This window comes from Fonsecaea multimorphosa (genome assembly GCF_000836435.1).
Source record: "Fonsecaea multimorphosa CBS 102226 unplaced genomic scaffold supercont1.1, whole genome shotgun sequence".
NCBI classification, from domain to species: Eukaryota; Fungi; Ascomycota; class Eurotiomycetes; order Chaetothyriales; family Herpotrichiellaceae; genus Fonsecaea; species Fonsecaea multimorphosa.
In genome coordinates, this window is record NW_015971635.1 from 1,371,215 (window position 1) to 1,397,767 (window position 26,553).

Below are 26,553 nucleotides of genomic sequence, written 5' to 3' on the forward strand. Positions count from 1 at the left end.
TGCTGCCATCTGGCTTCAGTATCTATTGCCTTCCGCTCCGAGCACTGTGCTTGAAACCCAGTTTCTCAATACCGTCTCGACCTAGCGAAGCCTCGAGTGACGGAGAATAGGACAGAAAGCCAGTTGGAAAGTAGCATGCGCGAAACCGCCGTGTCGCTAGTGATCTGCTTGGTTTCGGGTGAAATATGTGGCACTTTGAAATGTTCCTCGGCAGCAGGTCTTGAAAAGGTTGGATTCAATACACCATATATATCCGATCCCTGAAGACAACGTCCAATGCGCCGAGCCACTCAAGGAGAGGAAGTTTCGCAGGTACTGTCACGCTCCAGGCGATTCTGAAAAGGGAATCCGATGCTCCAGGCACAAGATGGTAAAGACTGTACACAAGATTCCAGCAAGGTGGCAATTACTCGTAAGGAAGATGGTCGGGGACTTTTAAGAGATCATGTACATGAGCAAAGACCGAGTCTAGTTTTCTATACAGCTTTTAGTACTTGGAGATATGGTATTTGCGACATGAAGCGAGGTCTAGGAGAACGACAACATCGACGCGAGGCTCGTACACTTACCTGAGTCAACATACCAACAGTAACAAAGTCGCGAAAATGCGCGAGGTCGACGACCGAGGGAGAAAATAGTTACTTTGGCCAGAGGCCGACAGCGCGAGACTGAACCCCTCTCAGAGTTTTTTGCACGTCACAGGTGGGTGGGCGGCAATGATGGTTGGCGGGTGCCAATGCTTTCAAGCGTGCAGGGTGGCAGTACGAGAAGCCACGGGATTGGTAGGCTGCCTCTTCTGGCAGGTAGCTGTCTGTTCTGGAACGCCCGTTGGTCAAGGGATAGGCAGTCTGCTAGAGGGACCCTAGTAGAAGAAAGGTAGTCCCGACCGAGGATCAATTTGCTGTCGGGTATGGCCCTTGGAAGGCTACAGAAGGTATAGCTTTTGCAGGTTTCCAAGCCACGCCGTTTTTTGGGGCGCAGGGTGAGCGACGAGTGACGGGGACACCAGACGGGGAGAGACCCGGGGAAAAGTTCAAGAGAAGAGAGGCCTGTGACCAGTCTCTGTCTCTATGTGCTCTGTTTCCTTTTCTTTCTCACACTCTCTCGTTTGGATGGTACGACTAGGGTGTGGTACGGACGAAACTTGGTGATAGAGAGGCTAAGCAGGGGAGAGGTACTCGGAAAATTGACGGGAGACGGCAGAAGAGGGTGGGTGAGAGGGGGGAAAGAAAGAAAAGAAAAAAGTGAAAAAAAGGAAGAATAGATTAGAGAGCAATTCTCGTCAGAGGACTGGGTGCAGTGGTGCACAAAGTGCATTTGCAATGAGATTTTCTCAGCGCCGCCGACACAGAACAAGGTCTGGAGATTTGGGTCCTGGGGGAGCTGGAGACACTCTGGAGTAGAATTTTTAGCTGGAGCCGGCAGAGTCTGGAGTGTCAAGAAGCGACCGAATCGAACGGCAGCTCGCGACAGGCCTTTGCTAGGCTGTGTGCCGCTTATTGGGCAGCGCCAATTTGTCCACCCTTTGGGGGCGGACAGTTGCCGCACCCACCATGGGCACAAGGCCCTGGTGGGTGCCTGGGGTGGCCCTTAGAAACTAAAGTCCAACGGGCCTAGCTGCGGTCGTGCACACACTGGAAATAACCGGGTTACAGCCTGCAGGCGTGCAGCTGCCAAGTACGAGTATATCCAGGCACGCCTGTGCCTATAAGCTACTACTAGAAAGTGGCAAGGGAGCAGTTTACTGTACCTCAGGAGGTCACTACCTAGGTAGCTGCTACTACCTGGGTACCTAGGTACTTAGCGACCTGGCGAGCTACCTAGGTAGGTACTGGGACACTCTGCCTCTGATCAGGCACTTGAGTTCTTGGTAGGCCGAGTAATGTACTTGCATGAAGTACCTTTTCTTCACGGACGATCCGGTACCGATACATACCTAGGTATAGGCTTTGCCGGTGGCCTAGCTAGCTCACCAGGTTCCTACAAGTGGCCTGCGCCCTGTCTGGGTTGCGAAAACAGTGGGTTAGGGTTCCACAGTGTTCAAGTCCGGAGAACTCGTATGGCCGCCACAGACCCCAGATCCTCTTTACCTGCTCGTTGCAAGTCTTCAATTCTCCACCTCTCACCTCCACCAGATAGGTTACTTCTTGCTTCGACTCTTTCTTGCCTACTGCAGACGTACTTCGGTATTTGTACGGAAGACACAAATGAAATCCTTCCCGAGTCTGCGTCACGGGAAGGAATGCGATGCAGGCGACGAAGCGACGAAGCGACGAATTCTCTTTCGACTGTTGGCCTCCCGGTCTCTTTCGATCCTCTTAGCTGCGCAATCACAGAATCCTCTTTTTCTCTCCCAAGCGTCTCTTCTTGTCCTCTGCAGATGCCGTCAAATGCCAACCATGTGTGGCGCAGGAAATAAGCACAAAACCACCCCCCGGTCCCGGTCACCTCCTGTTCTCAGGCCTGGTGGATGAGGTGGATTCAGAGTGGTTCCCGACTGCATGGAGCGACATGCAGCTCATCTCGAGGGTTCTCAGATCAACGCACAACCATGGTCACTTTTTTCTCCGGCGCTCGTCTGTCTGCCGCTCTGTCAATCTCTCCCCCGGATTTCAGGTAAGCACCTCCAACCCATGGCTGTCAATCGCGATCAGCCCATTGATCAACATTTCACTAACGGTACACTCACAGTTGAGCACGAACTTTTCGGAAACGCCTTCCATCCCTCGATAGGGCTCGGTGTCTCCCGTTCGCCCCAAAATATACTAGTCGTCTATCCGGAGAAACTAAGAGCACGTACATACATGGTGCATGGCAATCAACCCGCCTTCGTACTCGTTCGACACATGGATGAGGTGGATCCACACTGCCGTTCTGTCCCCAGTGCCAGCTTGCAAGTGGCCCAAGCTTCTTCTCACGCTGCTAAGGATCATCTGCTTCCATCCTTGAACTTTCACACCCTCTGCCCCCCGCTGACGGCCGCGAATTCCCCAAATTTTGAGTTGTTAACACCAATTGTTGCTGGCGCTTGTCGACTCAAATGCATCTATTGCGTTCCCTAGCCTGAATGCTGCTTGCGTCCTGCGCTGACCGGAGACTGGGATTGACCTGTTTACCATCTTGGAGAGCATACCTCATTAATACGCCAACCGTGGAAGGACTGCGAGCCCCACCAATACATGCCACCCGGGGGATACCTGGCACAATCCATTTTCTGTGTGATCCATTCGATAACGGCGATACGACGAACTCGGGATATCACGAACCGGAGCCTCTCTGACGGTGAGGGCGTTTCCTTGAACATCTCCACTGAGACCAGTCTACGCCCGCAACGACTACATGACTTTGATCGATCTCATACGCCCCAGAGGCGCCCAAAGAACTGATAATAATATTTTTGGTCTGATCCTCGCGCAGACCCTGGTACAGGCTTTGATCAAGCCCTTGGGTCTGGATGGCCGCCACGGAAGAACAGCATGTCGCAGTCCGCCGATCCTTGAGGTTTGGACATTATGGGAACACGGACCGCACTGGCTGCGCACCACTTGCTTTCGAGCACCTTGGCAGAAGAAATGCTGATCCGAATCCGCCTTCACTTGTGACCCCTGGTGGACCTTGATGGTCCGAGTGCCCACGCTAATCCGCAACTGTGTGCAAATCTGGGGTGGTCATGAGGCCGAGCTCGATCTCTGATGCACTAATTAATAACCTCGTAACAATCCAAATAAGTCAATCCCCAGCGCCCGTCCCCACAATCAGCAAGTGTCACCCTTGCCTGAGGGGCCATGGCGCTTCTAACGACGTGTTGGGATAAAAGGGCTCCGTCGCTTACTGCTAGATTGTGCGGAAGGAGCTATATGTCACCAAGTTAAATGTCGAAAATTACCGCAAGTCCACCCTCCCACACGACCAGGGAGTTGTCGGCCTCTACCTGCGCTTACCGGGCTGCCTGCCGACGCGCTCAGAGAAAAGAAGAAACCTAGGTACCTACTCGTATGCTGACAATCCAGCGATATTTTTGAAGCTGTGAGGGAGGCGAACTATCTTACGTGGTCTCCATTAGAGTTTCTTTTCGAATTGGCCGACTGCCTCTCAGCCTCGAAGAATGTCTACCTCGGGACGGAATTTCAAGTCTTGGGACCTGACTCGACTGATCGTTTCTTCCAATTGGGTCTCAGATGTCCACAAGGCCACGAGTCTCTCTGCGTCCTAGCCATTCGGACTTGGTATGGACAACCGGCAAAAGCGGCCTGCACTCTGCTTGCCGCCACCAATAATAAACAGCCTCGAGGAGACCAATATTACAGCAGTGAGCACCTGACATGTTTCTCGGCCTCATCTCCTCCACGAACCCCGTTAGCAGTCCTCAGCTGAGTCCCTAACAGCATTGGTCGGAACCTAGTCAAGCCCGAAGGAAGGCTGCAAACGGCTCGGTACCATAGAGATGCAACGACGTTTCCATTGGCCAGAGTACAAGGGATCCCATGCATAAGCCGCCCGTTGTGGTCTATCCAAAATAGGAGAGGTACATGTCGTGGAAGCCTGGGCGACCGCATATGAATTCCAAGCAGTGCCAGCCTTGATGGCCCCATTTCGTAGGTGGCTTTTCAACATGTCGTTCTGATGACGCTGCTGCAGTGTGTGCACGAATGAAAGCCATCACTGCGATCGATTCTAAACTAGAATGCCATGCTCTGCGACTCTACCCGCTACTTGCCCATCGCAGGTCGCACTCAGTGCTGCATCACCGGCTTGTATTTCATGCAGCTTGTTAAAGGACATGACGTGTGCGCGGACTCTTGTTCTCTCCAGGTTTGAGGACATCTAACGAATCGCTTTCGAGTACTTCGTCCAGAGGCATATAGGTATGAATCGATTCAATGACGTTACGTTGTCTACCGCACCGATCGTCAGATGCGCAAGCTAAGCATGATGTTGATCACCACCAGCCACCACCTACCTCAGAGATTCCCAACGACAAGCTTTGACAGGATCAATAGCCTGATTCTCTTTGGGCGATCCTGGGACTTACCGGAGATGTATTCCGTACAAGTATGGCTGGCTGTCTACAGGCCTCGATGGGAACGCGGGATTAACCACCGTCTCGATGGTGCCTCGAGTGGCCTGTACGAGAATGCTCGTATTGATGGCGACAACCAGTTTGCAGGTCGGGGGTTGTTGTCGAATGTTCCCGATCCCGCGAAGATGCATGAACTACAGGCTAGAGCCTGGGGCAAGTATCCCTTTAGTTGATCCATTGTGCTCAAGGCTATTTCCACGTGCATGGAGGGGCAACGGGATGTACGAGGAGGGCGTGTGAGGGGCCAAGGGTCTTATCAGCTTCGGCGGCCGGGACACACCAGCCTCCCTGGCGAAAGCTGTGCTCAAAAAACTTGTATATCTCCTCACCAAGGTGCTGGTCATCTGAAAATGTCGGCACGGCTTGCGTCGTGCATCGATCCCGTGGTCGCATGCACATGGCTGGAACCATTAACGGCCGTTGGAGCTCTCCGTCTCCTCAGGGCATGAGATGGCTTGGAGCGTTTCCGAGTGCCACTCCCGACGCACGGCCGCCCCATCATCGAATTACAAAACAATTACTAGCTACGGAAGACTCCTTCAACGGACGGCAAACCGGCCAAAGCCCCGGGCGGCAACAGGACCGTCAAGTCTACCCAAGACCGCGTACACGTGTGGGTACACCTTGGTTCTGCCAGAGCAAACATACTCAGAATGGCGTCTCCCCAAAAGCGGACACTTGAAGGAGACCCGTAGACAAGTGATGGAAAACTAAACCACCTTCCCAGCCTTGGATTGAGAAACTATGGGGGACTTGTCCCGCTATTTCAGGTCAGAATAATGTTACGGGGCGAAGCGGAAAGGTAACCGCACAGAGATTTCCAATGCTCCAGTCGGACTCGTACTCAAAGACGTTGCAATTTTGTTGGGATTCGGTCTACTTGTGGCTTTTCCACGACGCATTGGCCGTAAGTGCGACGTATATGGAGCCTTGCCACATCAACGCAGTTCCTTGTGTGTCGAGTGGCGAGCAGCGTCGTCAAGCACCCACGAGCATTGCTGCTTCTGTTTACAGAGGCGCAGTAGGTGTTAAGGATTGCGAAAGCATGGATTCTCTGTGCTATTCATGACGAATGCCTGTTTCCACGGCGAGCTCATTCTCTCATGGGTCCAGACCCAGGACACCAGGACCCGAAATCCCTCTCGGCCGCTGACTGGGACTACTTGTTATTCGTGACTTTGTGACAGAGGCAGGCTTACTCGTACCATATCGTGGCGAACAATGCAGGCCTGCATATCACGTTGGGGTGCACCGAACAGCCTCACTCGCCCCAGGAAGGTCGGCATTTCGTCGTTTCCAGCAAGGTCAAGAAGTCCCACAGCCCTCAGCAATGAATTGTCGGAAGACGTCGAACCTTCCAGAGCCGGCACTCATGGACCTAGTGGCACGTAGGGAACGTCAATCAACAACCCAGAAGGAGAGCAAGTGGACCTCGATGCAAGTGGCACTCTTTGATACCCCTTGCAACGGGTATAGTAGAGCACGGGAGTTTCTACGATGTCTCGAACGCGGGGGCTCCATCGACGGGCGTACGTGCTACAGTAGTAGCAAGTTCTGGCTTGATCTGTGCGTAGCTTTCGTTTCTTGCTTCGGCCGTTCTTGAGGAAGGTATGGATACTGCATCACACCATGCAAGACATAGTCCACTACCTCCACAGTTGGCACGAACTGCCCTCCCTCGGTGGATTTTCTCTTCGGCCCCCTTGTCTGGTCCCGGTCCGTGCCACTTGGCCTTGGTGGCGTCTCTTGGGGAGGATCAGCGAGCAGCAGCATCCTCTTTTGGGGTTTCTCTCCGTCGCCGAAGGTAGGCAAGCATTCTTCTCCTTCTCGGAGATCCTCGTTCCAAGATCGATTCATTCATCACCAATTGATCTCAGAGTTCGTTGTGGATCGTCAGAGCCAAGCGCGGATTAACACAAAACAGATTGGGCCCCGACAAAAGCTGCTCAAGTTTTCTCCCCAGGGGGAATTCGCACGTGAAAAAGTAGTTGAGAGCGAAAGCAAAGAAGGATACCTACATCATCATACAAGATTCAGATCGTTGTCCCAAAGAGACGAAATCGTCGGTCATAAACAACGGCACCCTTGGCTTGCCGGTTTGAGCGCACACCAGGTACCCCGTACTCCTTGATCAGGCACTCAAAAGGTCTTGCGCTTGGTTTGACACTGGGCTCTTCGGCGGTCGTACAGGATTCCTCCTTCCTCTCCTGCAAGTCCCCCCACAAGTGAAACAGTTTCTCCTTCAGCGTCGCCAGTTCATTCTGGTTTGCTTTGTCCCTCAGATTGCAGGCGTCCATATTCAGGAGGTAGTCTCCATCGGTGTCGGCCACAAGCAATTCCATCTGGGTCGCTCGCCCATCAACACCTGCCGGCGCTCGAGCGTCCTCGACAAGGAGAAGGAAGCGCCATTCCCATTTCAGATTGCTCGCGTTCTCCTCCTGAGTAGGATCGACGTCCATATCTTCTTCAAAGTCATCGTTGTCTGACAATACGTCATACTGTCCGTCTTTTCGTGGGGCAGCAAAGTCGGCAATATTGTCTGGGAAAAAGTCCACAACGCGCACTTTCGACTTGTACGTGCAGTTCTGGAACGGGAGTCGGTAGGCATTGCCTTTCGCCGTCGTGCGGTTCAAAATGTCCGGGTCGAGGATGTCAACAATGTGCTTGCATGAGACCCCCTGATACTGGTTACATCGAATATTGGTGTTGGGTTTCAGGAGGGAGTGCTCGTGTCGCGCAATTGTGGCTGCGGCCTTCTGCTTCTCTTCTTGCAGAGCCTCGGCTTTTGCTCTTTTGTTCTTGCGGTTTCTTGCCTTGGCCCTCTTGTTCTTCGGTTCGTCGTTCTGCTGCTCGCTAGGTTCCTCCCTCTGCCGCTTCTTTGCCGTTTGGCTGGGGTCGCGATAAAATCTGATGCCTTCGTTCTGCACCTTTTGCTCGTATGCTCGTTTGCGACGCAGCAACTCCGTCCGCTTTTCATCGTCAGACTTCACCACTTCGATCAAGGCCTTCTCTGGGTAGTCACGATCATCTCGACAATTGCCCTCGAGCCTCGAGCCATCCTTGTCCATTTTGATTTGAACGTTACGCAGGTATACAAAGCTGCCCAAACTCGCGATGTGTGTAGCAACAGAAGCTTGCCTCTCCCAGCATGTGACCATGATTGTCATCTTTCCCCAGGGACCGGGCCATTTGGTTGACGTTTTGTCCTCGATGTGACCCCACGGGTCGCCATCTCGGCCACCCTGATCATTTGAGTGCTGGTAGTCGCGGAGCCCGTCATTTGTAGTATAATCAGTCAGATAGAGCTCGGTGGTCAAGTCGTTGGGAGAGAAGATTTTGCGCACTTCACCCAAAAGATCTACAAAGATGTAAGCTCTGCCGCTGGGTAAGTCGAGTTGATCAAGTGTACGAAATTTCTCTCTGCGGGCAGGAGCGGTGCCACCATGCGCTTCCATGGTATTGGCTATTTCCAGTTGTGTTCTGGGTTGCGGCTTTGTCCACAGACTTGGATCTTCCTGCTCGGCAATCCATTGAGCATACTTCAACTCGGCTTCGTTGGGAAGAGCTGCTCTAGCTCCTAGAAGGTAGTGATTGCGATCGCCCCCTCCTTGTCCCATGAATCTGCCCCTATCCTTGAGATCTTGGACGGATTGGATCTTCTCCAACTCAGTAGCAGGCAGCACAACCCATGTGGAAGAGGAGTTGGACCACCCTATCGTCTGGCCATTGTAGACATTTATTTTGACATTCCGCAGGATGACGACATCGCCTTGGTCTCTGATATCCGGAAGTTGGTCTTGTTGGCTGTGAAAGAACGAGAAGCGCAGACCTGTGCCAGCTGACCACGCTGGATCGTGCAGCGTGAATCTTATGGTGTAATCTTGTCGACCACCCCGGCACCTTGTTGGAGCGAGAAAGTCGACGCAGACCCCAATGACGTTGAACGGTTTCGAATTTCCTTCGACACTGTTTGCCTCTGCGAGGTCGATGAAACCCGGTGGCAAGGGGACGAAGTTAGAAGCCATTGGTATGTCATCTCATCAGAGAAGCGTTGCTGACGTTGGTTTGCACACCGGCACGGAACCGAACCAGATGTAGGCGCCGTTGAGTGTGGTCGTCGACTCGTGTTCTTACGTAGTTTGATTCGTCCTCGATGAATGTCCAGGTCGCTTTGTATGTGGTCGCGTATGGACGTGTCAATGGCTGTTGGGTGCCGTTCAAACTACTCCGTACTATTTGCCTTAGTAAGCGAAAGCGCGACACGAGCCCACGTGATTAATGCCAAGGAAAAGTGGCATGTGCTTCCCGCCGTGACAAACAGCGACTGCCCTTCCATACGACATCCACCCTGCGAAACTGCAACCCCCGTTTGATTTGCTTCGATTTATTTATCCACACTGGCGCAGTCTCATCACTGACCGCCTTCACTTGCCACAGTACACAAACCCCCTCCTTGCACGAGTTCAGAGACTGTCTCTCGCGGCCTTCCTTGCGCAATCTACTACTCTGAGATCAAGCTTTTGGAAATCATCCTGTTCTTGAGGCCTTTCCCTGAGACGTCACAACAAACATGGCGGAAAGATACATTCCCGAACATCGACGAACCCAGTATAAGGCGAAGAACAGCTTCAAGCCCGATGAGCTGCGTCGTCGTCGTGAGGAACAACAGGTCGAGATCCGTCGCCAGAAGAGAGAGGAAAACCTAGCCAAGCGAAGAGGGGTCCAGCGAGGAAATGGCGAGATCGGTATTGGTGGCCTCACGGAGCCAGATAGCGACGATGAGACGGCGAACATTGAAAATGAGGTGAGGATGAAGTCGTTTGTTTCCTTTGAGTCCGAGGCTGACGGCGGTCTACAGTTGAGCACGGAACTGCCAGAAATGGTCAAGGGAGTCTTTTCGGACCAGATCGATGCCCAGATTCAAGCCACCACAAAATTCCGGAAACTCTTGTCCAAGGAACGAAACCCGCCCATCGAGAAGGTCATCGAAACCGGTGTCGTCAGCCGCTTCGTCGAATTCCTCCGATCCCCTCACACACTCGTCCAATTCGAGGCCGCCTGGGCTCTCACCAATATTGCTAGCGGTAGCGCTGCCCAAACACAAGTCGTAATTGAAGCGGGTGCTGTCCCTATCTTCGTTGAGCTCTTGAGCAGCCCTGAGCCAGATGTTCGCGAGCAAGCAGTCTGGGCTTTGGGCAACATTGCAGGTGACTCTCCTGCTTGCCGTGACTATGTCCTCAGCCAGGGTGCCTTGAAGCCTCTGCTTAATCTCATTGCCGATGGGCGCAAGTTGAGCATGCTTCGAAATGCAACGTGGACCTTGAGCAACTTCTGCCGCGGGAAGACCCCCCAGCCCGACTGGAATACAGTAAGTCACCCTGACATTTTCATCCAAAGGAGATGCTGACAAGGCCTCAGATTCAACCTGCACTCCCGGTCCTCGCAAAGCTGGTCTACATGCTCGATGATGAAGTCCTCATTGATGCCTGCTGGGCCATTTCCTACCTTTCCGATGGCTCGAATGACAAGATTCAGGCTGTCATCGAAGCCGGCATCCCGCGACGCCTTGTCGAACTTCTCATGCATGCCTCCACATCCGTCCAGACCCCGGCTCTTCGGTCGGTGGGAAATATCGTCACTGGTGATGACGTGCAGACCCAGGTGATTATCAACTGCGGCGCTCTGACGGCTCTGTTGTCGTTGCTCAGCTCTCAGAAAGATGGTATCCGCAAGGAAGCATGTTGGACAATTTCAAACATCACGGCCGGCAATTCAACTCAAATTCAAGCAGTCATTGACGCAGGTATCATCCCTCCCCTGATTCATCTCCTGTCCAATGGCGATTTCAAGACCCGGAAGGAAGCTTGCTGGGCGATCTCGAATGCCACTTCTGGAGGCCTTCAGAAGCCTGATCAGATCAGATACCTCGTCTCCCAAGGGTGCATCAAGCCGCTCTGTGATTTGCTAGCTTGCCCAGACAACAAGATCATTCAAGTCGCCTTGGATGGACTGGAGAACATCCTCAAGGTCGGTGAGATGGACAAAGAGGCTGCCGATCCCCGCTCTCCAGAAGGACAGGTCAATCGGTACGCCCTGTTCATTGAAGAAGCTGGTGGAATGGAGAAGATCCACGACTGCCAGAACAACGCCAACGAGGAAATCTACATGAAGGCTTACAACATCATCGAGCGATACTTCTCCGATGAGGAAGATGCTGGCGCCGACATTGAAGAGTTGGCTCCACAAGCTAACGCGACTGGCTTTACCCTTGGATCCAACCAACCTCAAGGCCAGTTCAACTTTGCAAACGGCAACGATTCGATGGACATGTAGAACATGAACATGTAAAGCGTCAAGGAATGCACCTTGACCAATCCCCCGCAATGACAGCTGTCGTTGGCGACGTGCCCTGCAAGCAGCCACATGCAGCGACGCCACGCACAGCAACGGGACTGCTTCATAGCGCCGCGTCCTCGAGAACACCTTCCAAGCCGACATTTTCGCTAGAGTTGAAAGAGAGTACCAACCTCGAAGCACCCCTAACGCGCCCCCATGTCTTTTCGCACGAGCACGGACCCCACAACTCCCACATATCACCAGCACGTTTCCAAGATCCATCTACGACCCCACAACCAAGATGCACCGTCATGTAACCCCTACCCATTCGACACAGCACACCACCTTGTACCCAGCACCCACGACCCAGCATTCGATAGAGGCGTTATTTCGGCGAAGAATGTGGATTCGGTATGGTCGGCACGGGCGCGGAAAGACGCAAGTATGGAAGGAGGAAGAGATCAGGGAGCATCAGAAGTCAGGCAGGACAGCCTCCACTGGTGTCCCTATTGAGCTGCAGCCCCATGCCAATGTATGTCGACTGCTTTTTATGCCCAATACAAGAAATTCACTGGTCAACCGTTGCTTCTGGGCTTCTGCGGCTCGCTCTGTTTTTCCCGGGATGGTAAGATATCTCGGTCTGATCTTGCCCGAGCAGGCCACGAGCTTGTAGAGAAAGTAGCAATGGCAACCAAATGGAGAGCAGGCGTTTGTCCGGCGTTGCGGGCAGGTCTTCTGATCAGGTGCAGGATCATTCCATGCTTTCTCATGAAAAGGTGCGCTCGGACCAGTGAGAGGGGACATTCTCCTCTTTTTCTCGGACTTGGGGCCCTCCATGTCAACGTCCATGATTATAGGAGAAGCGGCCTAGAACCCCTCGTGTCGTGCTTTCGATCCATCAATCCCAGGGCACCTACAGGGCGAGCTGGAAGCAAGATGACAGGGTGATGTAACTCCGTACCCCGCAAATGTGGATGAGGAGATGGGAGGAGGTGGCAGGCATCGAGTAGGGCCAGCTCAGGCTGAGCGGGCAAAGCCAACCACGGTATCTCATTCAATCAGCAAGCAATCCGAGCTGTTGGATGACCGGAACCTCCGCTTTTCTCGTGGCCAGAGAGTGCCAAAGATTGCCCAAAACTGAGTATCGCCACGAGCGTCATGATCAAGGTAAGTGCCGTGGATGACCATCCGCAACAGCCATATATATCTCTGGCTAACGCGAGTCCTGGAACCATGTTCGCTCTTTTTTTCCTTTATTCTTCTCTCTCACATCTGACGGTTCCTCCAAACCACTCCTGGACTAGTCTTCTACTCCTTGTGACGCCCAATCACGCGGCCAGATACTGATATAGGATAGCCAAGGCTCCAATAATACTCTAGTATGTCGTCAACGGAAGTTCGAGTTGGCGGTTCCGGCGGGACAATGAAGGCTGTCAACTATCAAGGCGCCTTCAAAGTCAAGGTGGAGGATGTCCCGAAGCCTACGATCGAGCATCCTGATGATGTTATTGTCAAGGTGACCACTGCCGGTAAGTTTTACAAGCCCAATTCTCCACGGCGCTCGAGAATGGGTGGGAGAAAGGTCACGATTGGAACTGATGGCATTGAAATGTGAACAGCTATCTGCGGATCCGATTTGCATATGGTAAGAGAACGATCCGTGAATAAAACGAACTCTGGATGTTCCACTAACACGACATTAGTATGAAGGACGTACTGGTGCTCAGGCTGGTATTACATTTGGTAAGTCGTCCTTTTGGGGGGCGAATGACACCTACCAACAGCGCTTTTTTGCTAACACGCATGGCCCAAAGGACACGAGAACATGGGTATTGTGGAGGAACTTGGTGACGGAGTCACGCTGCTGAAGAAAGGCGACCGAGTCGTGATGCCCTTCAATGTTGCAGATGGACGATGCCGTAACTGCGAGGAAGGAAAGACGGCCTTCTGCACGGGAGTCAACCCTGGCTTTGCGGGTGGCGCCTACGGGTATGTGGCCATGGGACCTTACAGAGGTGAGAATTTCTTGACGTGACTTTCCACGCCAACGTCGACTTGTGTCTAACATGGATTACAGGCGGGCAAGCTCAGTATATTCGCATCCCATATGCGGACTTCAATGCTTTGAAATTGCCTGCTGGGAAGGAGCACGAGGCGGATTTCATCCTCCTGGCCGATATCTTCCCAACTGGATGGCACGGGGTGACACTCAGCGGGTTCAAGCCCGGAGAGAGCATTGGCGTCTGGGGCGCCGGACCTGTCGGGTTAATGGCGGCATACTCGGCTCAACTTCGAGGTGCGAGCCGCGTCTACGTCGTGGACAGAGTGCCCGAGCGACTGGCCGCTGCGGAGAAGATCGGGTGTATACCCATCGACTTCAGCAAGGGCGATGCGGTGGACCAGATCCTCGAGAAGAACGGCGGGATGGTGGATCGAGCCGTGGATGCTGTCGGGTACCAGGCTGTGGATACCGGTGGCAAGAAGGAACAGCCAAACATTGTGCTGGAGAATATGATCCGGGCGACCAGACCATGCGGCGGCTTGGGCATTCCAGGTCTTTATGTGCCCACCGACCCGGGGGCGCCTGACGAGGCTAGCGGCAAGGGTATGATCAGCATGAGTTTTGGCAAGTTGTTCGAAAAGGTGAGCACGCAGCACGAGCACGAGCACGAGTCCAACCGATTGCATTCGTCCTGGCGAAAGGGGACCAGCCGACACAGGTGCTAACCGTGGCTTTTTCCAGGGTCTTTCTCTGGCCACTGGCCAGTGCAACGTCAAGCAGTACAATCGCTATTTGCGGGACCTCATCATCGCGGGAAAGGCAAAACCCTCCTTCGTTGTCAGTCACGAGATTGCCATCGACGACGCCGAGATGGCATACGACAAGTTTGACAAGAGGGTTGAGGGCTATACCAAGGTCCTGATCCATCCTAATGGACCCTTGTGAGCAGTCAATGCAGGCAGGCCGTCTTTGATGCGCCCTCACAGTCTCCCCAGGAGATCGTGGGGATGCATAGGTGAAAAAAAGAATGCAGACCAAAGCAATTCATTTGAGACAAATTGCACCATTGTGACCCGTGCTCATGGCTCCTTTTTCCACTCTACAGCCTTGTACCAGAAGTTGACATGCGGCTGCAGACTGCAGTATCCTTTCCCAAGCGGCCTGATATACCTACCAGGTACCAGTAGTGATCGGTACGGCGTATTCAACGAAATATTAAAGAGGGAACATAAACCCAGCGGGTCCTCGATATCATTGGTCTGTGTGGGTCTTGGCAATATTGGTGTTTCGACCTTGTGCGAGCGTCTCTTTCTTCACCATCATTCACTTCCGGTTTTCTCAGACGTCGCTTCAAGGTCGCTTCTTCGTTGTATGTACCCGTGTAAATCAGAACAGTGGCCTGGAGACCAATGCGGCTGGTGGACTTTTAAGAATACAGGACGTCCTCCGCATTCTATCCTGCGATGGTTGGTGGGTGAACTGGTCTCTTTTGCTATCCTTCTCCCTCCGTGCGCCGTCTCTCTTTCTGATGTTATGCCATTCCTTTCTTGCGTTTCGGCGACTATGCCTCTGTCATGAAGAAGTACGCATCGCGGATCCGCTGCAATTGCGCTATGAAGGCAGGTCTGAGCACTATCCTTGAACGTTCGCTCGTTCATGTATCAAGACGGGGTCGCCCGAGGGGGGCAAGTACATCGTGGACGCGTTCGGCCACTCGTCGAATATGGTCTAGATAATGCCATCGAACCGGTGGAAGGGCTGGTTGTCGACAACAGTCATGGGAGGAGTGGGCTTTCGCAATCATACCGGCCCTGTCGGCGTTCAGCTCGGTGCCGCACGGACCGAAGATCTGCTCTGGGTCCAGCCAGAGTCCGCCTGCGTCGACACAAACATCTCGGTCGAATTCTAGATACCCTCCACGGCATTGCCAGTGGTGAGGCGAACAACATCTTCCTCGTCGACAATGGGGGTTTCGCCAATCTGGTCCCAAAATTTCCGTACGTCAACGTGACGAGCTCGCAGACTGATCCGAACGTGCAAGGACGAGCGTACAAAGCCGCATGGATGGTGGACGCTTATACCATGTCGATTATGAACCTGACCCGGCCGAGTCCCGACGCCTTCGCCTACCTCAAATCCAAGGTCAGCAACAAATATCCAGTCACAAGATATCAGACGACGGGAGTCAAGCTCAATGGAATCTGTGTCACCAATACTTGGACGTCCATGTTGGACCCGGAAGCCTACTTGTCGAACTACACCTTGGCCGGCGTGCCGTCCGCTAAATATTCCAACCCATTTGGGCTAACTAGTTCAAACTAGAGTGACATTTCATGGCTCTGCGCAGGGCCGGGAGGCGCTCACCACGCGAATCTCACCAATGTTCATGTCGAGTGCGGCATGGTCTTCGGGGGCGCGAAGCGTCGTCATGGCACCATCACCCTCGTCCAAGAGCCTGAAACGTGGTGAACACAGAAGATCTACAGCTGTGCCACAGCAATGAAAGCAAGTGTCAAGGAAGTTCGGTTCCGGTATAACGCGACACGAGAGACTGGTAACGGCCTCAAGGCATTGTCTATTGTAAATGTCAGCGACAAGTCGTACCCAAACAAGGAGGCGATGCCCCTCTAGGGTATTGAATCGCCTGGATAAGATGAACGATGTTCCTCAACTGTGGGGCCTGATTTGCCCAGAACTTGGGCACTCAGTCAATTTGTCCACAATCGGGGCTCCTCAATTGTACCTTCCACGTTACGGTGGTCAAGGAACTCTCACGACTGTCCCAGGGTTTCAGAACCTGCCAGCAGCAGATGGCCCAGCGGATGCCTTGACAGGAGTGTACCAGTACAGCAGTGGCGACTGGGCAGAATACGCGGAGACACCAACATGGCCATGTATGCGCGGTGGCGAGATCTTTCTCAGTCGGCAGCGGCCATGGCCAAGGTTCCCAACTTGGTGTGGACGGATATCGCTGCCAGTATGCTGGTGGGCACGCGCAGCTGGAATTCGGGGAATCAATTGCCTGCCAACCTTCAGAAACGTGACGACGATGGGACGAACAGCACCGGCGGCGACCAGGCCATCGTTCCTGTGACCGTCTATCAGCGGCAGATTCGCTATCATTGGCGATTTGCCATCCCAGCATTCCTGGCTCTGGCGCGGTTCCTCGTGATGGTTTCGGCTGCTTTGGTGTCTGTTGTCTCTGGAAAGGGGCTTTCAGCACGGGTGCGACATAATCTTTTTCATTTGTTGTCAGTTCGCCTGCTGGGCGAAATGCAATATTCTGGAGAATGCGACAAGTTGGCACCGACAAATGAATGAGTCGCACGTGTGGGTAGCAGACGCAGCGATTTGCGCGCTTATGTCAGTCATAATGCTAGCGGTGCTAGCGGCAGCAGCGATATTGGGGTCTCAACCTCACCATTTCCTGGGCAGCAGTATCATCACATGGCCAGCGGCCTGAGTGAGGAGGAGCCGAAGGGAATGATGACGGAAACCATCGAACTACGAGATCTCCAGTGTGGCCGCGTCAGGCCATGCGAGGGGGGTTGCGCCGTCCACGGGATATATGAGGCTCAATGAAAACGAACAGCCCGGATGGCGGACACCCGGACTCTAAGATAAAACAATCCGGGGTGGTCAGCGGCAAGGCGTCAAGCGTCAGGCGTCAGACGTCAGGCTGATGAAGCTGCAAGGCTCGTGGTCTCGGACTGGTGCGCGGGGGCACGCCTGAGGAATCCCGCCGGTTGTGAGAGCTGGGCGAATTTCGGTCAAGGGCCGACATGGGACTGGCAAGGATTCAATGCGCGGAAAACAAATGTAGGTAATCACGAGGTTAGGGTTTAGCCCTCGTGCGAATTGAGCCAGGGTGCCATATCTGTTCGTCAAAAGTCAGGAGGCAGGTGAACTACTCGTCCAGCAGGTGTGGCGGTGAGGGTGAGAGTGATAGGCGGGCACTGTGTGTGGAAAACTAAGAGAATGGAGAGTTGATGGTGGTGGTGACAGACCGACAGTAATGATGGGCAGCAAGCCAGTCACCCACCAGTATAACACGGGCTGGAGGGATTGGCCGCTGGGCCCCGGATATACCGCCGATCTAGATACCTAGGTAGATACCCTAGAAGCCCGACTACGACGAGTAGTGCCTAGAGCATTTACCTCAACTTCTCTCATGGAGTCTCATGTGGTCTGGTCCATGGGGGTGGTTGGGGGTGACGGTGGCTTCTTTAGGGGCCCCTAGATGGACCCTAGATGGATGAATCTGAATTCTCTTCCAGGCACATTTGGCCATCTGGACATTCTGGGAGAACAGACTATTCCAAGGTCATCAAAAAGATCTAGACTGTCCCCAGCTGGGTGCCACCACTGCCACCAGCTCTTCTTCCCTCGCAAAGGAACTTCCCTCCACCCCTCCAATGGGGAGGCCCAGCCGAACCCATGTGGGAGAAACAGACTGCGCCTCTGATGCGAACGGCAGTGACACTCTTTTTTGGCGGTTTTTCACTTTCTATATCCGAGGAATCTGCGCAACCTCGTAACTGGAGCTGCGGCTGATGCTGGTCAATGGTCATTGTTGACTCCTGCTAGATCCCGCTCACTAACCAACGATTTGCCTGGAGTCGGTCACTCTCTCTGTTCCCCCCATGTTTCTGGTCTTGATCATTGAGCCTGTTCTTAGTAGTACGTGTCATGGACTCATGGTCCGTCCAGCCCGTCTCGTCCCGACAGTGACCACAAGCAGCAACCAGCTCCAGTAGCAGTAGTCAAGGCCAAACAAAGACGGCAGTGTTAAAAACATCCAGCATTCCTGGCAAACTCCCAAGGCTCTTTGCTTTGTTCTACTACTCCTTCGACTACTTCTTCCAACCCTCTGCGGTCACTGACTCTGCTGTCTATCAATCCAACCTCATTTTTCCCTGTTATTTCTACATTCTTCCCCCACCCTCTGCTAGCTCATCTTGGGCCCTCAGTCGTCTCCAAGATCACTTAGCAGTCCTCCGTACTCCCTGCCTATCGATAAACCTGGTCCCCTTCCCACCACTTTATCAACGTCCTAGTCCAGGAAGACATCGTCATCGCTATCGCCATCGTCATTGTTACCGTCATTATCTCCCTCGTTCACTACTCGCTGCAACTCAGCAACGTCCTGCCCGTCATGCAATAGAACCAGCGAAGAACCCCGTCCACCTTTCGGGTTGTCGGTGCCGCGTTTCCCTTCGGTAATTCCTCGAATAGACACGAGCGGGTCTTGAACCGAAAACCACTGGTCTGCGCCGTCTCGCCGTTTGGCCCTGCCCCCCCATATCACGCGACCGAGTCCAGTGTATCCCCAACCCACTACTTTCGGCGTCCCAGAGCCTTGCAATCTGCGCTTCCGAGCAATCACGCACCCAAGCCATGCTTCAACATTCGCCCTCTGCCATCCGGCCCTTCCGCAATGACACAAGTTCTTCACCCATTGACGAATCATCAGTCCATTCCGAGCGTGTACCTTTTTTGACGCAGGAACAGACCTTTATAAAGTGCTCGGATCTCGAGGATGGCTCTTTCTCAGATCCCGCCACCGCTACCGCTGCCACCGTCGGCCCCGATGCCCTGAAAGGGCCCACAGTCACCTACAATGAAACCTCGACCTCGTTCGAACACCGCAGCTCCGATATCTCCCCCAGATGGCGCTGGACAAAGAGTCTGCCGGTGCTGAACCAACTGTTGGGTGGGTATCGTACGGTGGTGCATAAGGGGCACGTTGTGGAAAGAGGCTCATTACACAAATCCATCCCGACCACACCGCTTAGGAGAGTGCTACGCCTGCTGGCCCTGACGCTGATGCTATTGTAAGACACCGGGTGCACCTTGTTTCCGCTGAAGCTGCCTGCCTGCTAATCATGAGCACAGAGGATTTCTAGAATTCATTGCGTTGGCATGCGGCCTCGTCCTGTCCTTCTTCCCCGACGATGCAGACGACGAATTCGACGCATGGAACCCCTCCCAGAGATCTCGCGAGCTGGGACATTGGCCGACCGATTTCTCCGCCGACATTCATCCCGTGGCCTGCCACTCGCACAACGATTATTGGCGAAAGGAACCCTTGTTTTCGGCTCTCGAGGCCGGCTGCACAGGAGTGGAGGCAGATGTGTGGCTCTACGACCAAGATCTATACGTCGGACATTCCACAGCGTCTTTGACACCGGAACGGACGCTCCGCAGCTTGTATATCAACCCATTGGTGAAGATTCTAGACCAACAAAACCCTCATACATCTTTCCATCCCTCGCTGGACAACCCCCGGAATGGCGTCTTCGACACCAAACCCTCCCAGTCCCTAGTCCTCCTGATAGATTTCAAGACTGAGGGCCACAGGATTTGGCCACATGTTTCTGCACAGCTCCAACCTCTCCGAGAGCGGAAATTCCTCACTTACTTCAACGGCTCCGCTGTTGTCGAAGGCCCAATCACCGTGGTTGTCACGGGGAATGCGCCATGGGATGAGGTGGTAGCCAACGAGACGTATCGCGATATGTTCTTTGACGCACCTCTTGACTTAATGGGAAAGCTGACTGCCAAGTCTGATACTCCGGAGGCTCTCATGGACACGCCAGGCGGTGAGCTAGATGGGCGATGGATTCAAAACCAGGGTCAGGGGCGCTCTGGTGCTGCGCCTACAGATCCTGCAGCCTACTCCCGAGCCAACTCATACTACGCCTCTGTGTCCTTCAGTTCGGCGATCGGGTGGCCTTGGCGTGGTACCCTTTCTCGCCGGCAGCTCGAAATGATGCGGAAGCAGATTGCGGGCGCTCACGCGTGCGGTCTCAAAGTCAGGTACTGGAGCGTGCCCAGCTGGCCCAGAGGAATGAGGAATTATCTCTGGCGAACAATGGTCAAAGAAGGGGTGGATTATCTGAATGTGGACGATTTGAAATCGGCCACCTCGGGCGACTGGAACTGGGACAAGAAAGGTCCTTGGTTCAGTGGACCGTGGAAGTTCTGGCCATCCAAGGCCGTTGCATGAGCCTAGAACACATGGGACACGAAAACAGCGCCATGACTTGAAGATTGCAGACGAATTTTACTAGATACGACCATATGAGAGACTCCGCGCACAAAGACGAGGGTCATGGGGATGAGCACTTTGGTCGAGATTGACCCCACGAAATAGAGGTCCAAAACTACGAGAAGGGTTCCACGGAATTACAGCTGTCATTCGAATGGCCGAGCCAGGCGTTCATCGGAAAAAGGACGGAGTTCAGCATGTTGTTTCTGCCAGGGACATGGGCAGCATTATGATACCCAAGCTTAGAGCATACATCGGTCACAGGATGAGTTAAATTATTAACAATACTGGGCTTCAAAGTGTGACTTGTTGTGCCTTGTGCCATCCTGTCATTACCCTTCTCTTTGTTGCCTTCCTTCGGCTACTCCAGCTGCGTCAACACCTTCCAATATCATTCTTGATCAGGAGGGTCGCCACTGCCCTGGGTGAGCCTTCTCTGGCGCCCTCCGATCAATTCAAAACGGTCTCATCTCTCTTCCTTTCTTCCTTGCTTTCTACTATCTGACTATCTCCTTTCGCTTTGCAGTCTACATTGTCTTCACTCACCTTACATGTCCCAATTTTGCTTCACATTTACTATCAGCACATTGATCAATATGTCATCCTTGGACGTTAACTCCTCTGTGGCACCGCTGAGCACACTGCCCCTTTCCCACGATTCTCGAGAAGACACCGAAGCCTGCATTTCGACCAAGATAATGGAGAGCAGCGCCGAGGGCAAGGGGGGAAACTTCGCCCAGGACGAAGGACACATACTCTCAATCGACGTTAACCCTTTAGAAGATGGCAGTGCACGACTCACAGCCCGCCAAACACCTCTAGGGGAAATCACTACCCTTAGCAGTGCGCTGCTTCTGATCCTCTGCTTCCAGACCGTCGTTGCCGCAGGACTCCTCCTACTCGCTTATTTCGGCTCCTATAGCACCTCAGCCTGGCTGTTCGGCCATTTCGTCCTGGTCAAATACGCCTTCTTCTTTACCCAGATTGTCGGTCTACGGCTTTACCACAAGATCATACAGCTTTCAAACGTCGAAGGGCTCCGAACACGCTTGCTCAAGAACTTCGTGGTGACCATGATCGGAATGCTTCTGTTGGTTGCCATGGTTTCGCAAATGACGCGCATTTACAATTCCATTTCCGAGGGTGTCAAGGACGTGCAACTCTGCTTAGAAGGTCTGCGAGAGATCCAACAAGAGCAGGGTGACTTCAAGGACAAGTTCTTGTATTGTATATCCCTGTTTGCAGGCGGTCGGAATCAGCGGCAAATTTGATGTTTTGCCTCAAGACCCGGAGACGGCGGGGCAGGGGCCCGTCATTAGAGGCCGAGGAAGACTCATATCAGCATATTTGGCCCTTCAAAAGCGCAACCGATCCCTTTTTTTGAAATTGGGGTAAAACAATGAATGGTTTACATAGAATTCGATTAGCCGCATAATTTGCGTTGTCATTTCACAGTCCTTCTCAGCCTCGAGCCTTGATCAGCCTCGTTCTTCGTAGCCTTGCGACTGCACGTGAAAGGCTCGGATCTCTAGGCTTGGCGAGTTTGCTGCGTCTCCGATCTTTCTCGAAGTCGTACAAGGTCGAATCTTTCACCCATCCGCCGTTGAGTCCAAGTCCAGCAAATATGGCGGCCGCAGCACAGTCTTTATCGGAACGGACGCGATCGCTGTTCGGAAGCTCTTATGGCGAAGCGTCCGATCCATCATCCCTCCCGGTCTCCCTCTCCTTCAAAAGAAAGGTCGAATATGAGAGCGTCCGCGAACTGCCCAAAGCCCTGGCCGAGAAGCAGGCAAAGGCGACAGCGGCGCGAGGACCAAAAAGACCGAAGATGGCAACCGGAAACAATCAGATGGCCTTGGTTAAGAGCGAGGCGAAGCCGGACTCACAAGCCCCGCCGCAGAGTAATGGTATCGGGAGCAGTCTCATCCGCAGACCGAATATGCAACAGCCTCGACCCGATTGGCACGCACCATGGAAACTGATGAGAGTGATCTCGGGCCATCTGGGCTGGGTGCGCGCATTGGCGGTCGAACCGGGAAACCAGTGGTTCGCATCGGGCGCAGGAGACAGGACGATAAAAATCTGGGATCTGGCCACAGGTCAACTGCGCCTGACATTGACGGGTCACATCTCCACGGTTCGTGGACTGGCCGTGTCGCCACGCCATCCGTACCTTTTTTCCTGCGGCGAGGACAAGATGGTGAAATGCTGGGATCTGGAGACCAACAAAGTCATTCGCCACTACCACGGCCATTTATCTGGCGTCTACACACTCTCACTCCATCCCACGCTCGACGTGCTGGTCACTGGAGGAAGAGACGGCGTCGCTCGTGTCTGGGACATGCGCACACGCTCCAACATCCACGTCCTGTCCGGTCACAAGGGCACGGTTTCGGAGGTGAAGTGCCAGGAAGCAGACCCTCAAGTCATCTCCTCGAGTCTGGACGCCACCGTGCGACTATGGGATCTCGCCGCGGGCAAAACCATGGGTGTCCTCACACACCACAAGAAAGGCGTCAGGGCGCTCGCTACTCACCCAAAGGAATTCACGTTCGCGTCCGCGTCGGCCGGGTCGATAAAACAGTGGAAATGCCCCGAGGGCGCGTTCATGCAGAACTTCGACGGGCACAACGCCATCATCAATACCCTTGCGGTGAATGAAGATAATGTGCTCTTCAGTGGCGGCGACAACGGCAGTGTCTGCTTCTGGGATTGGAAGACCGGGCATAGGTTCCAGAGTACCGAGTCTCTGGCCCAGCCGGGGTCGTTGGACGCGGAGGCGGGTATTATGAGCAGCACGTTTGACCAGACCGGGTTGCGGTTGATCATGGGCGAAGCGGATAAGACGATCAAGATTTGGAGACCGGATCCCGAAGCCACGCCGGAGACGCATCCGTTGGACTGGAAGCCGACGCTGGGTCGGGTGAAGTATTGAAGTCTACAGAGCTATGCCTCCGGCTCCTTGTGCCTGACATGGCGGAAATGGATCGCATTGGTTGGCATATTGCATTGAGCGACGGCGTTCTGAGGCATTGCTTTTGGGGAGGGCTATGAGGCGATCTCTGATCACAAGGACCTAGGGCGTGAAGAAAAGTTCTTGTTGCATGGAAAATGAATATGTTCTGTCTGTTTCAAGAAGATAATGGTCGATACCCAAGAGAAGTTTCTTTTTATCAATCTGTTGTGCTGGAAGCTTTTGCAACGCTCAGCGTCCCGCAACATGTTGTGCTTTGGTCTGGCACAAAAGGAATATACGCAATGATAGGACATGACTATGACACATTGCAGTGGTATTGTCCCACACAGCCCTATCAAGATGTTTAGCTTCTTCTTCATCCTGTTGCTGTTGACAATTTCGACGAGCCCTGTGGGCCGTGTTTTGTGGGGTGCCGTCGACCGATCAATCGGCTGGACGAGGCTGACCGCCCTTTTGCCTTCCATGTGTAACTTTACATGAACCACACCAGATGTTGGACTCAAGTGAGATACGTGACTCTTGTGATATACGGAAGAGGAGTTACTCAATCATCACCCTAATGGCCATGCATGAAGAAATAAAAACCAAAAACCCCAACGGACAAACCACCACACAACGAACCGAGCCTCGTTTTGCTCCTCTTGCATGTACTCGTCATTGTACCTGCCATATCAGTTGGGCTGCTGGCCAGCGTGACCAGCTTGAGCTTGCCCGGCCTGGGCCTGCGGTTGCTCCTGTTGTTGTTGCTGCTGCTGCTGCTGCTGCTGCTGTTCTCGCCGAGCTCGATCTCTTGCCGTCATGGCTTGAAACTCTGCTGCGTCTCGCAGGCGGGCTTCTTCGCACTCCCTTTCCATTCTTACATTGTACTCTTCCTCCTGGATTCGTCGCACCAGCTCTGCTTCTCCTGGAGGAAAAAATTGTTAATTGATCGTTCTCGTCATAATGATCTGTCAAGCAAAGCTTCCTACTTACCATCGGTCCACAGCGGCACTACGGCGGCCACGCAGTTGTGCCGGACGGGCTGTGACCAGCAGCTTTCTTTTCCTGTCATGACAGCAACCATTTCACTTCCCTCGACCACACAGAACGCGAACACATATGTGATCGCGTCTCTGCGGAGTAGCAATTCGACTACTTTTGTGCAACGAGATGTGTGACAGCATGAATGGCCGTCCTCGACCAGGTCTGAAACCGAGTCCTGGTCCAATTGAAAGCTTGTGAAAAGTGCAGAGGTAATGGTGCAGCAACCGGTCTTTTCGTCACGGACCACGGGCATGGGCAGATACACTCCTTCCCCCCAAAGACGAGTGTAGACTTCGAAGCTGGGGTCGTCGTCAAGGCTATTGGAGCCATTGAGAAGGTTGCTCATGAATTCAGACATGATTTGTGGATGTTTGTGCACACGAGTCTGCGCATATGTTGGAGGCCTTGAGACGGAGAATTGAAATGTGGAAGGAAGAAGAAAGAGGCTGACAGCTCGAACACAGGTCTGTCGGACTTTATACTCAAGACCCTCCTTCAACCGTCACCGCCTGTCCTTCGCTCGAATCTATGGGAGATAACATCGGCATTTCCTGTACAATGCCACCACTCAGGGCACATCCCAAGTCAAATCGGGTTACACTGCAGCAGGCGTGATGCGGCTCGAGGCAGGATTCGGGCACGTAGCCAACACGTCGGCACGTGCCCTGGCCAACGTCCTTAGGCATCAATGAGCTGTTCAAAGCGGTCAGCTATCCACCTCCGTTGAACCATCACCAGTCTCGTCGTCCTTGACTTCAAAAGGGGGGCCCGTTCTGCGGCCAGCTATGAGAAACGAGGATCTAGGCAAACATTGTCGGTGAGCAGTGTTTTAAAATCAAACTTTTATTGGGGCGTGCTTTCTTCCTGATGGTGTGTAGTGAACAAGAAGACAGTTCCAGTCGACCCCTGCGAATCCATGAAGAATGAGGCAGAAACAACGCCCATGATGCAAAGCTTACAGCCTATGAGCGGACATCCTCCTTGACCGGTCATCTCTCGTGTCGCTTCATCTATCCTATTCCCAATACCATCTGAGCCCGAGGATTAGAGCATCTTTGCGACCCAGATGAGCATCAGCAAAAGGGAGAAGCCTATCTTCCAGCAGCCACACCATGATCGGTTGACCTCTTTGTCGACTGCCCTGTCTATGCAGATCAAGCCACGCATATTCCTTGCTGGTTACTGTTTGGCCATGAAACGCTGCCAGCCGCACCGGGCAATCTCGCTTGACAGTGCACGCATTTCCTCGTCTTGCAACTGATACACGGGCCACTGTGACTTCGGCCCCCGTATCCATCAGGGCTATGAAAGGACGCTCCCGTCCCCGGGCATCGATGTAGAAAAGGGGCTGCCGGGGATCGTCGATAATCTTCCTGCCCAAGATTCGAAAGTCGGAAGGCAACAAGACCGCAGCATCGACCCCTGCTGCAGACATAGGGATGGGCGCAGGCTTAGATCCCTGCGTGACACGTGTCTGCATCTCTGAGGCAGCAAGATACAGATTGTCTGCAGACACGACTGGCAAGGCTGCGGGTAAAGTCCCTGTGCGAGCGTGCCCGTCCAGAACGCACTGATCGGACCGGTCGGTCACAATCATCTGATCTGCAGCATCCGGCGGGTGTCCATTGCCGCCAGGTCTTCCCATGCTCTTATTTGAGGGAGATCTCGATACTTCATACACGCCGACTGGTTGTATACACTTCCCAGAACGACATATTTGCTCGATTATGGGCGACAAAGCTCTAAGGTCATCATAAGGGAATCTGATAACAGCCCAAAACTCTTTGGTATTTCCCTTCTGCCCGCCGACTGCTCTTTCCTCCTGGTCTTTTCGTGTACGTTGGCTGGAACCGTTGTGATACATTGGAGAGATGTTACGGCGTACGTCCCTTGTTTCCGTTCTGTGGACGCTCTTCGTTTCGGCTAGGTCGCGTGTGCCTGAGGATCTGGAGCGACTTCGTACGAGGTTGAGGGCTTTCAGCTCTTTTCCCACGCGGGAACAAGGGTCGGGTGTGGTGATTCAAAACGAGGGATGTATATTCAAAATTTGGGCCAGTCAAACCCGACGTGCTTTGCAGGGCAAT

The 26,553-nt window shown here is 53.4% G+C and overlaps 10 protein-coding genes across 10 annotated transcripts; 7 read left to right on the top strand and 3 right to left on the bottom strand.

Moving 5' to 3' along the window:
- Positions 1-7,113: 7,113 nt before the first annotated feature.
- Z520_00518 (uncharacterized protein) lies at positions 7,114-9,105 on the bottom strand (the record flags this gene model as incomplete). Its single annotated transcript, XM_016771039.1, has 1 exon — positions 7,114-9,105. The coding sequence occupies one exon, from the start codon at positions 9,103-9,105 to the stop codon at positions 7,114-7,116; it is 1,992 nt and encodes a 663-aa protein (XP_016637949.1).
- A 545-nt stretch (positions 9,106-9,650) lies between these two features.
- Z520_00519 (uncharacterized protein) lies at positions 9,651-11,413 on the top strand (the record flags this gene model as incomplete). The annotated part of the gene is made up of 3 exons (XM_016771040.1): positions 9,651-9,884; positions 9,939-10,448; positions 10,499-11,413. 3 exons carry the CDS (start codon positions 9,651-9,653, stop codon positions 11,411-11,413), a joined length of 1,659 nt encoding a protein of 552 aa, XP_016637950.1.
- A 1,384-nt stretch (positions 11,414-12,797) lies between these two features.
- On the top strand, positions 12,798-14,363 carry Z520_00520 (uncharacterized protein; the record flags this gene model as incomplete). The annotated part of the gene is made up of 6 exons (XM_016771041.1): positions 12,798-12,945; positions 13,036-13,061; positions 13,120-13,159; positions 13,231-13,431; positions 13,494-14,059; positions 14,160-14,363. The coding sequence occupies 6 exons, from the start codon at positions 12,798-12,800 to the stop codon at positions 14,361-14,363; spliced, it is 1,185 nt and encodes a 394-aa protein (XP_016637951.1).
- A 711-nt stretch (positions 14,364-15,074) lies between these two features.
- Z520_00521 (uncharacterized protein) lies at positions 15,075-15,740 on the top strand (the record flags this gene model as incomplete). The annotated part of the gene is made up of 1 exon (XM_016771042.1): positions 15,075-15,740. One exon carries the CDS (start codon positions 15,075-15,077, stop codon positions 15,738-15,740), a length of 666 nt encoding a protein of 221 aa, XP_016637952.1.
- Positions 15,741-16,304: 564 nt separating this feature from the next.
- Z520_00522 (uncharacterized protein) lies at positions 16,305-16,739 on the top strand (the record flags this gene model as incomplete). Its single annotated transcript, XM_016771043.1, has 1 exon — positions 16,305-16,739. One exon carries the CDS (start codon positions 16,305-16,307, stop codon positions 16,737-16,739), a length of 435 nt encoding a protein of 144 aa, XP_016637953.1.
- Positions 16,740-18,815: 2,076 nt separating this feature from the next.
- On the top strand, positions 18,816-20,427 carry Z520_00523 (uncharacterized protein; the record flags this gene model as incomplete). Its single annotated transcript, XM_016771044.1, has 2 exons — positions 18,816-19,252; positions 19,314-20,427. 2 exons carry the CDS (start codon positions 18,816-18,818, stop codon positions 20,425-20,427), a joined length of 1,551 nt encoding a protein of 516 aa, XP_016637954.1.
- A 638-nt stretch (positions 20,428-21,065) lies between these two features.
- Positions 21,066-21,740, top strand: Z520_00524 (uncharacterized protein; the record flags this gene model as incomplete). The annotated part of the gene is made up of 1 exon (XM_016771045.1): positions 21,066-21,740. The coding sequence occupies one exon, from the start codon at positions 21,066-21,068 to the stop codon at positions 21,738-21,740; it is 675 nt and encodes a 224-aa protein (XP_016637955.1).
- A 353-nt stretch (positions 21,741-22,093) lies between these two features.
- Positions 22,094-23,404, top strand: Z520_00525 (pre-mRNA-splicing factor prp46; the record flags this gene model as incomplete). The annotated part of the gene is made up of 1 exon (XM_016771046.1): positions 22,094-23,404. One exon carries the CDS (start codon positions 22,094-22,096, stop codon positions 23,402-23,404), a length of 1,311 nt encoding a protein of 436 aa, XP_016637956.1.
- A 713-nt stretch (positions 23,405-24,117) lies between these two features.
- Z520_00526 (uncharacterized protein) lies at positions 24,118-24,827 on the bottom strand (the record flags this gene model as incomplete). Its single annotated transcript, XM_016771047.1, has 2 exons — positions 24,118-24,350; positions 24,419-24,827. The coding sequence occupies 2 exons, from the start codon at positions 24,825-24,827 to the stop codon at positions 24,118-24,120; spliced, it is 642 nt and encodes a 213-aa protein (XP_016637957.1).
- Positions 24,828-25,484: 657 nt separating this feature from the next.
- Z520_00527 (uncharacterized protein) lies at positions 25,485-26,333 on the bottom strand (the record flags this gene model as incomplete). Its single annotated transcript, XM_016771048.1, has 1 exon — positions 25,485-26,333. The coding sequence occupies one exon, from the start codon at positions 26,331-26,333 to the stop codon at positions 25,485-25,487; it is 849 nt and encodes a 282-aa protein (XP_016637958.1).
- Between the last annotated feature and the right edge of the window lie 220 nt (positions 26,334-26,553).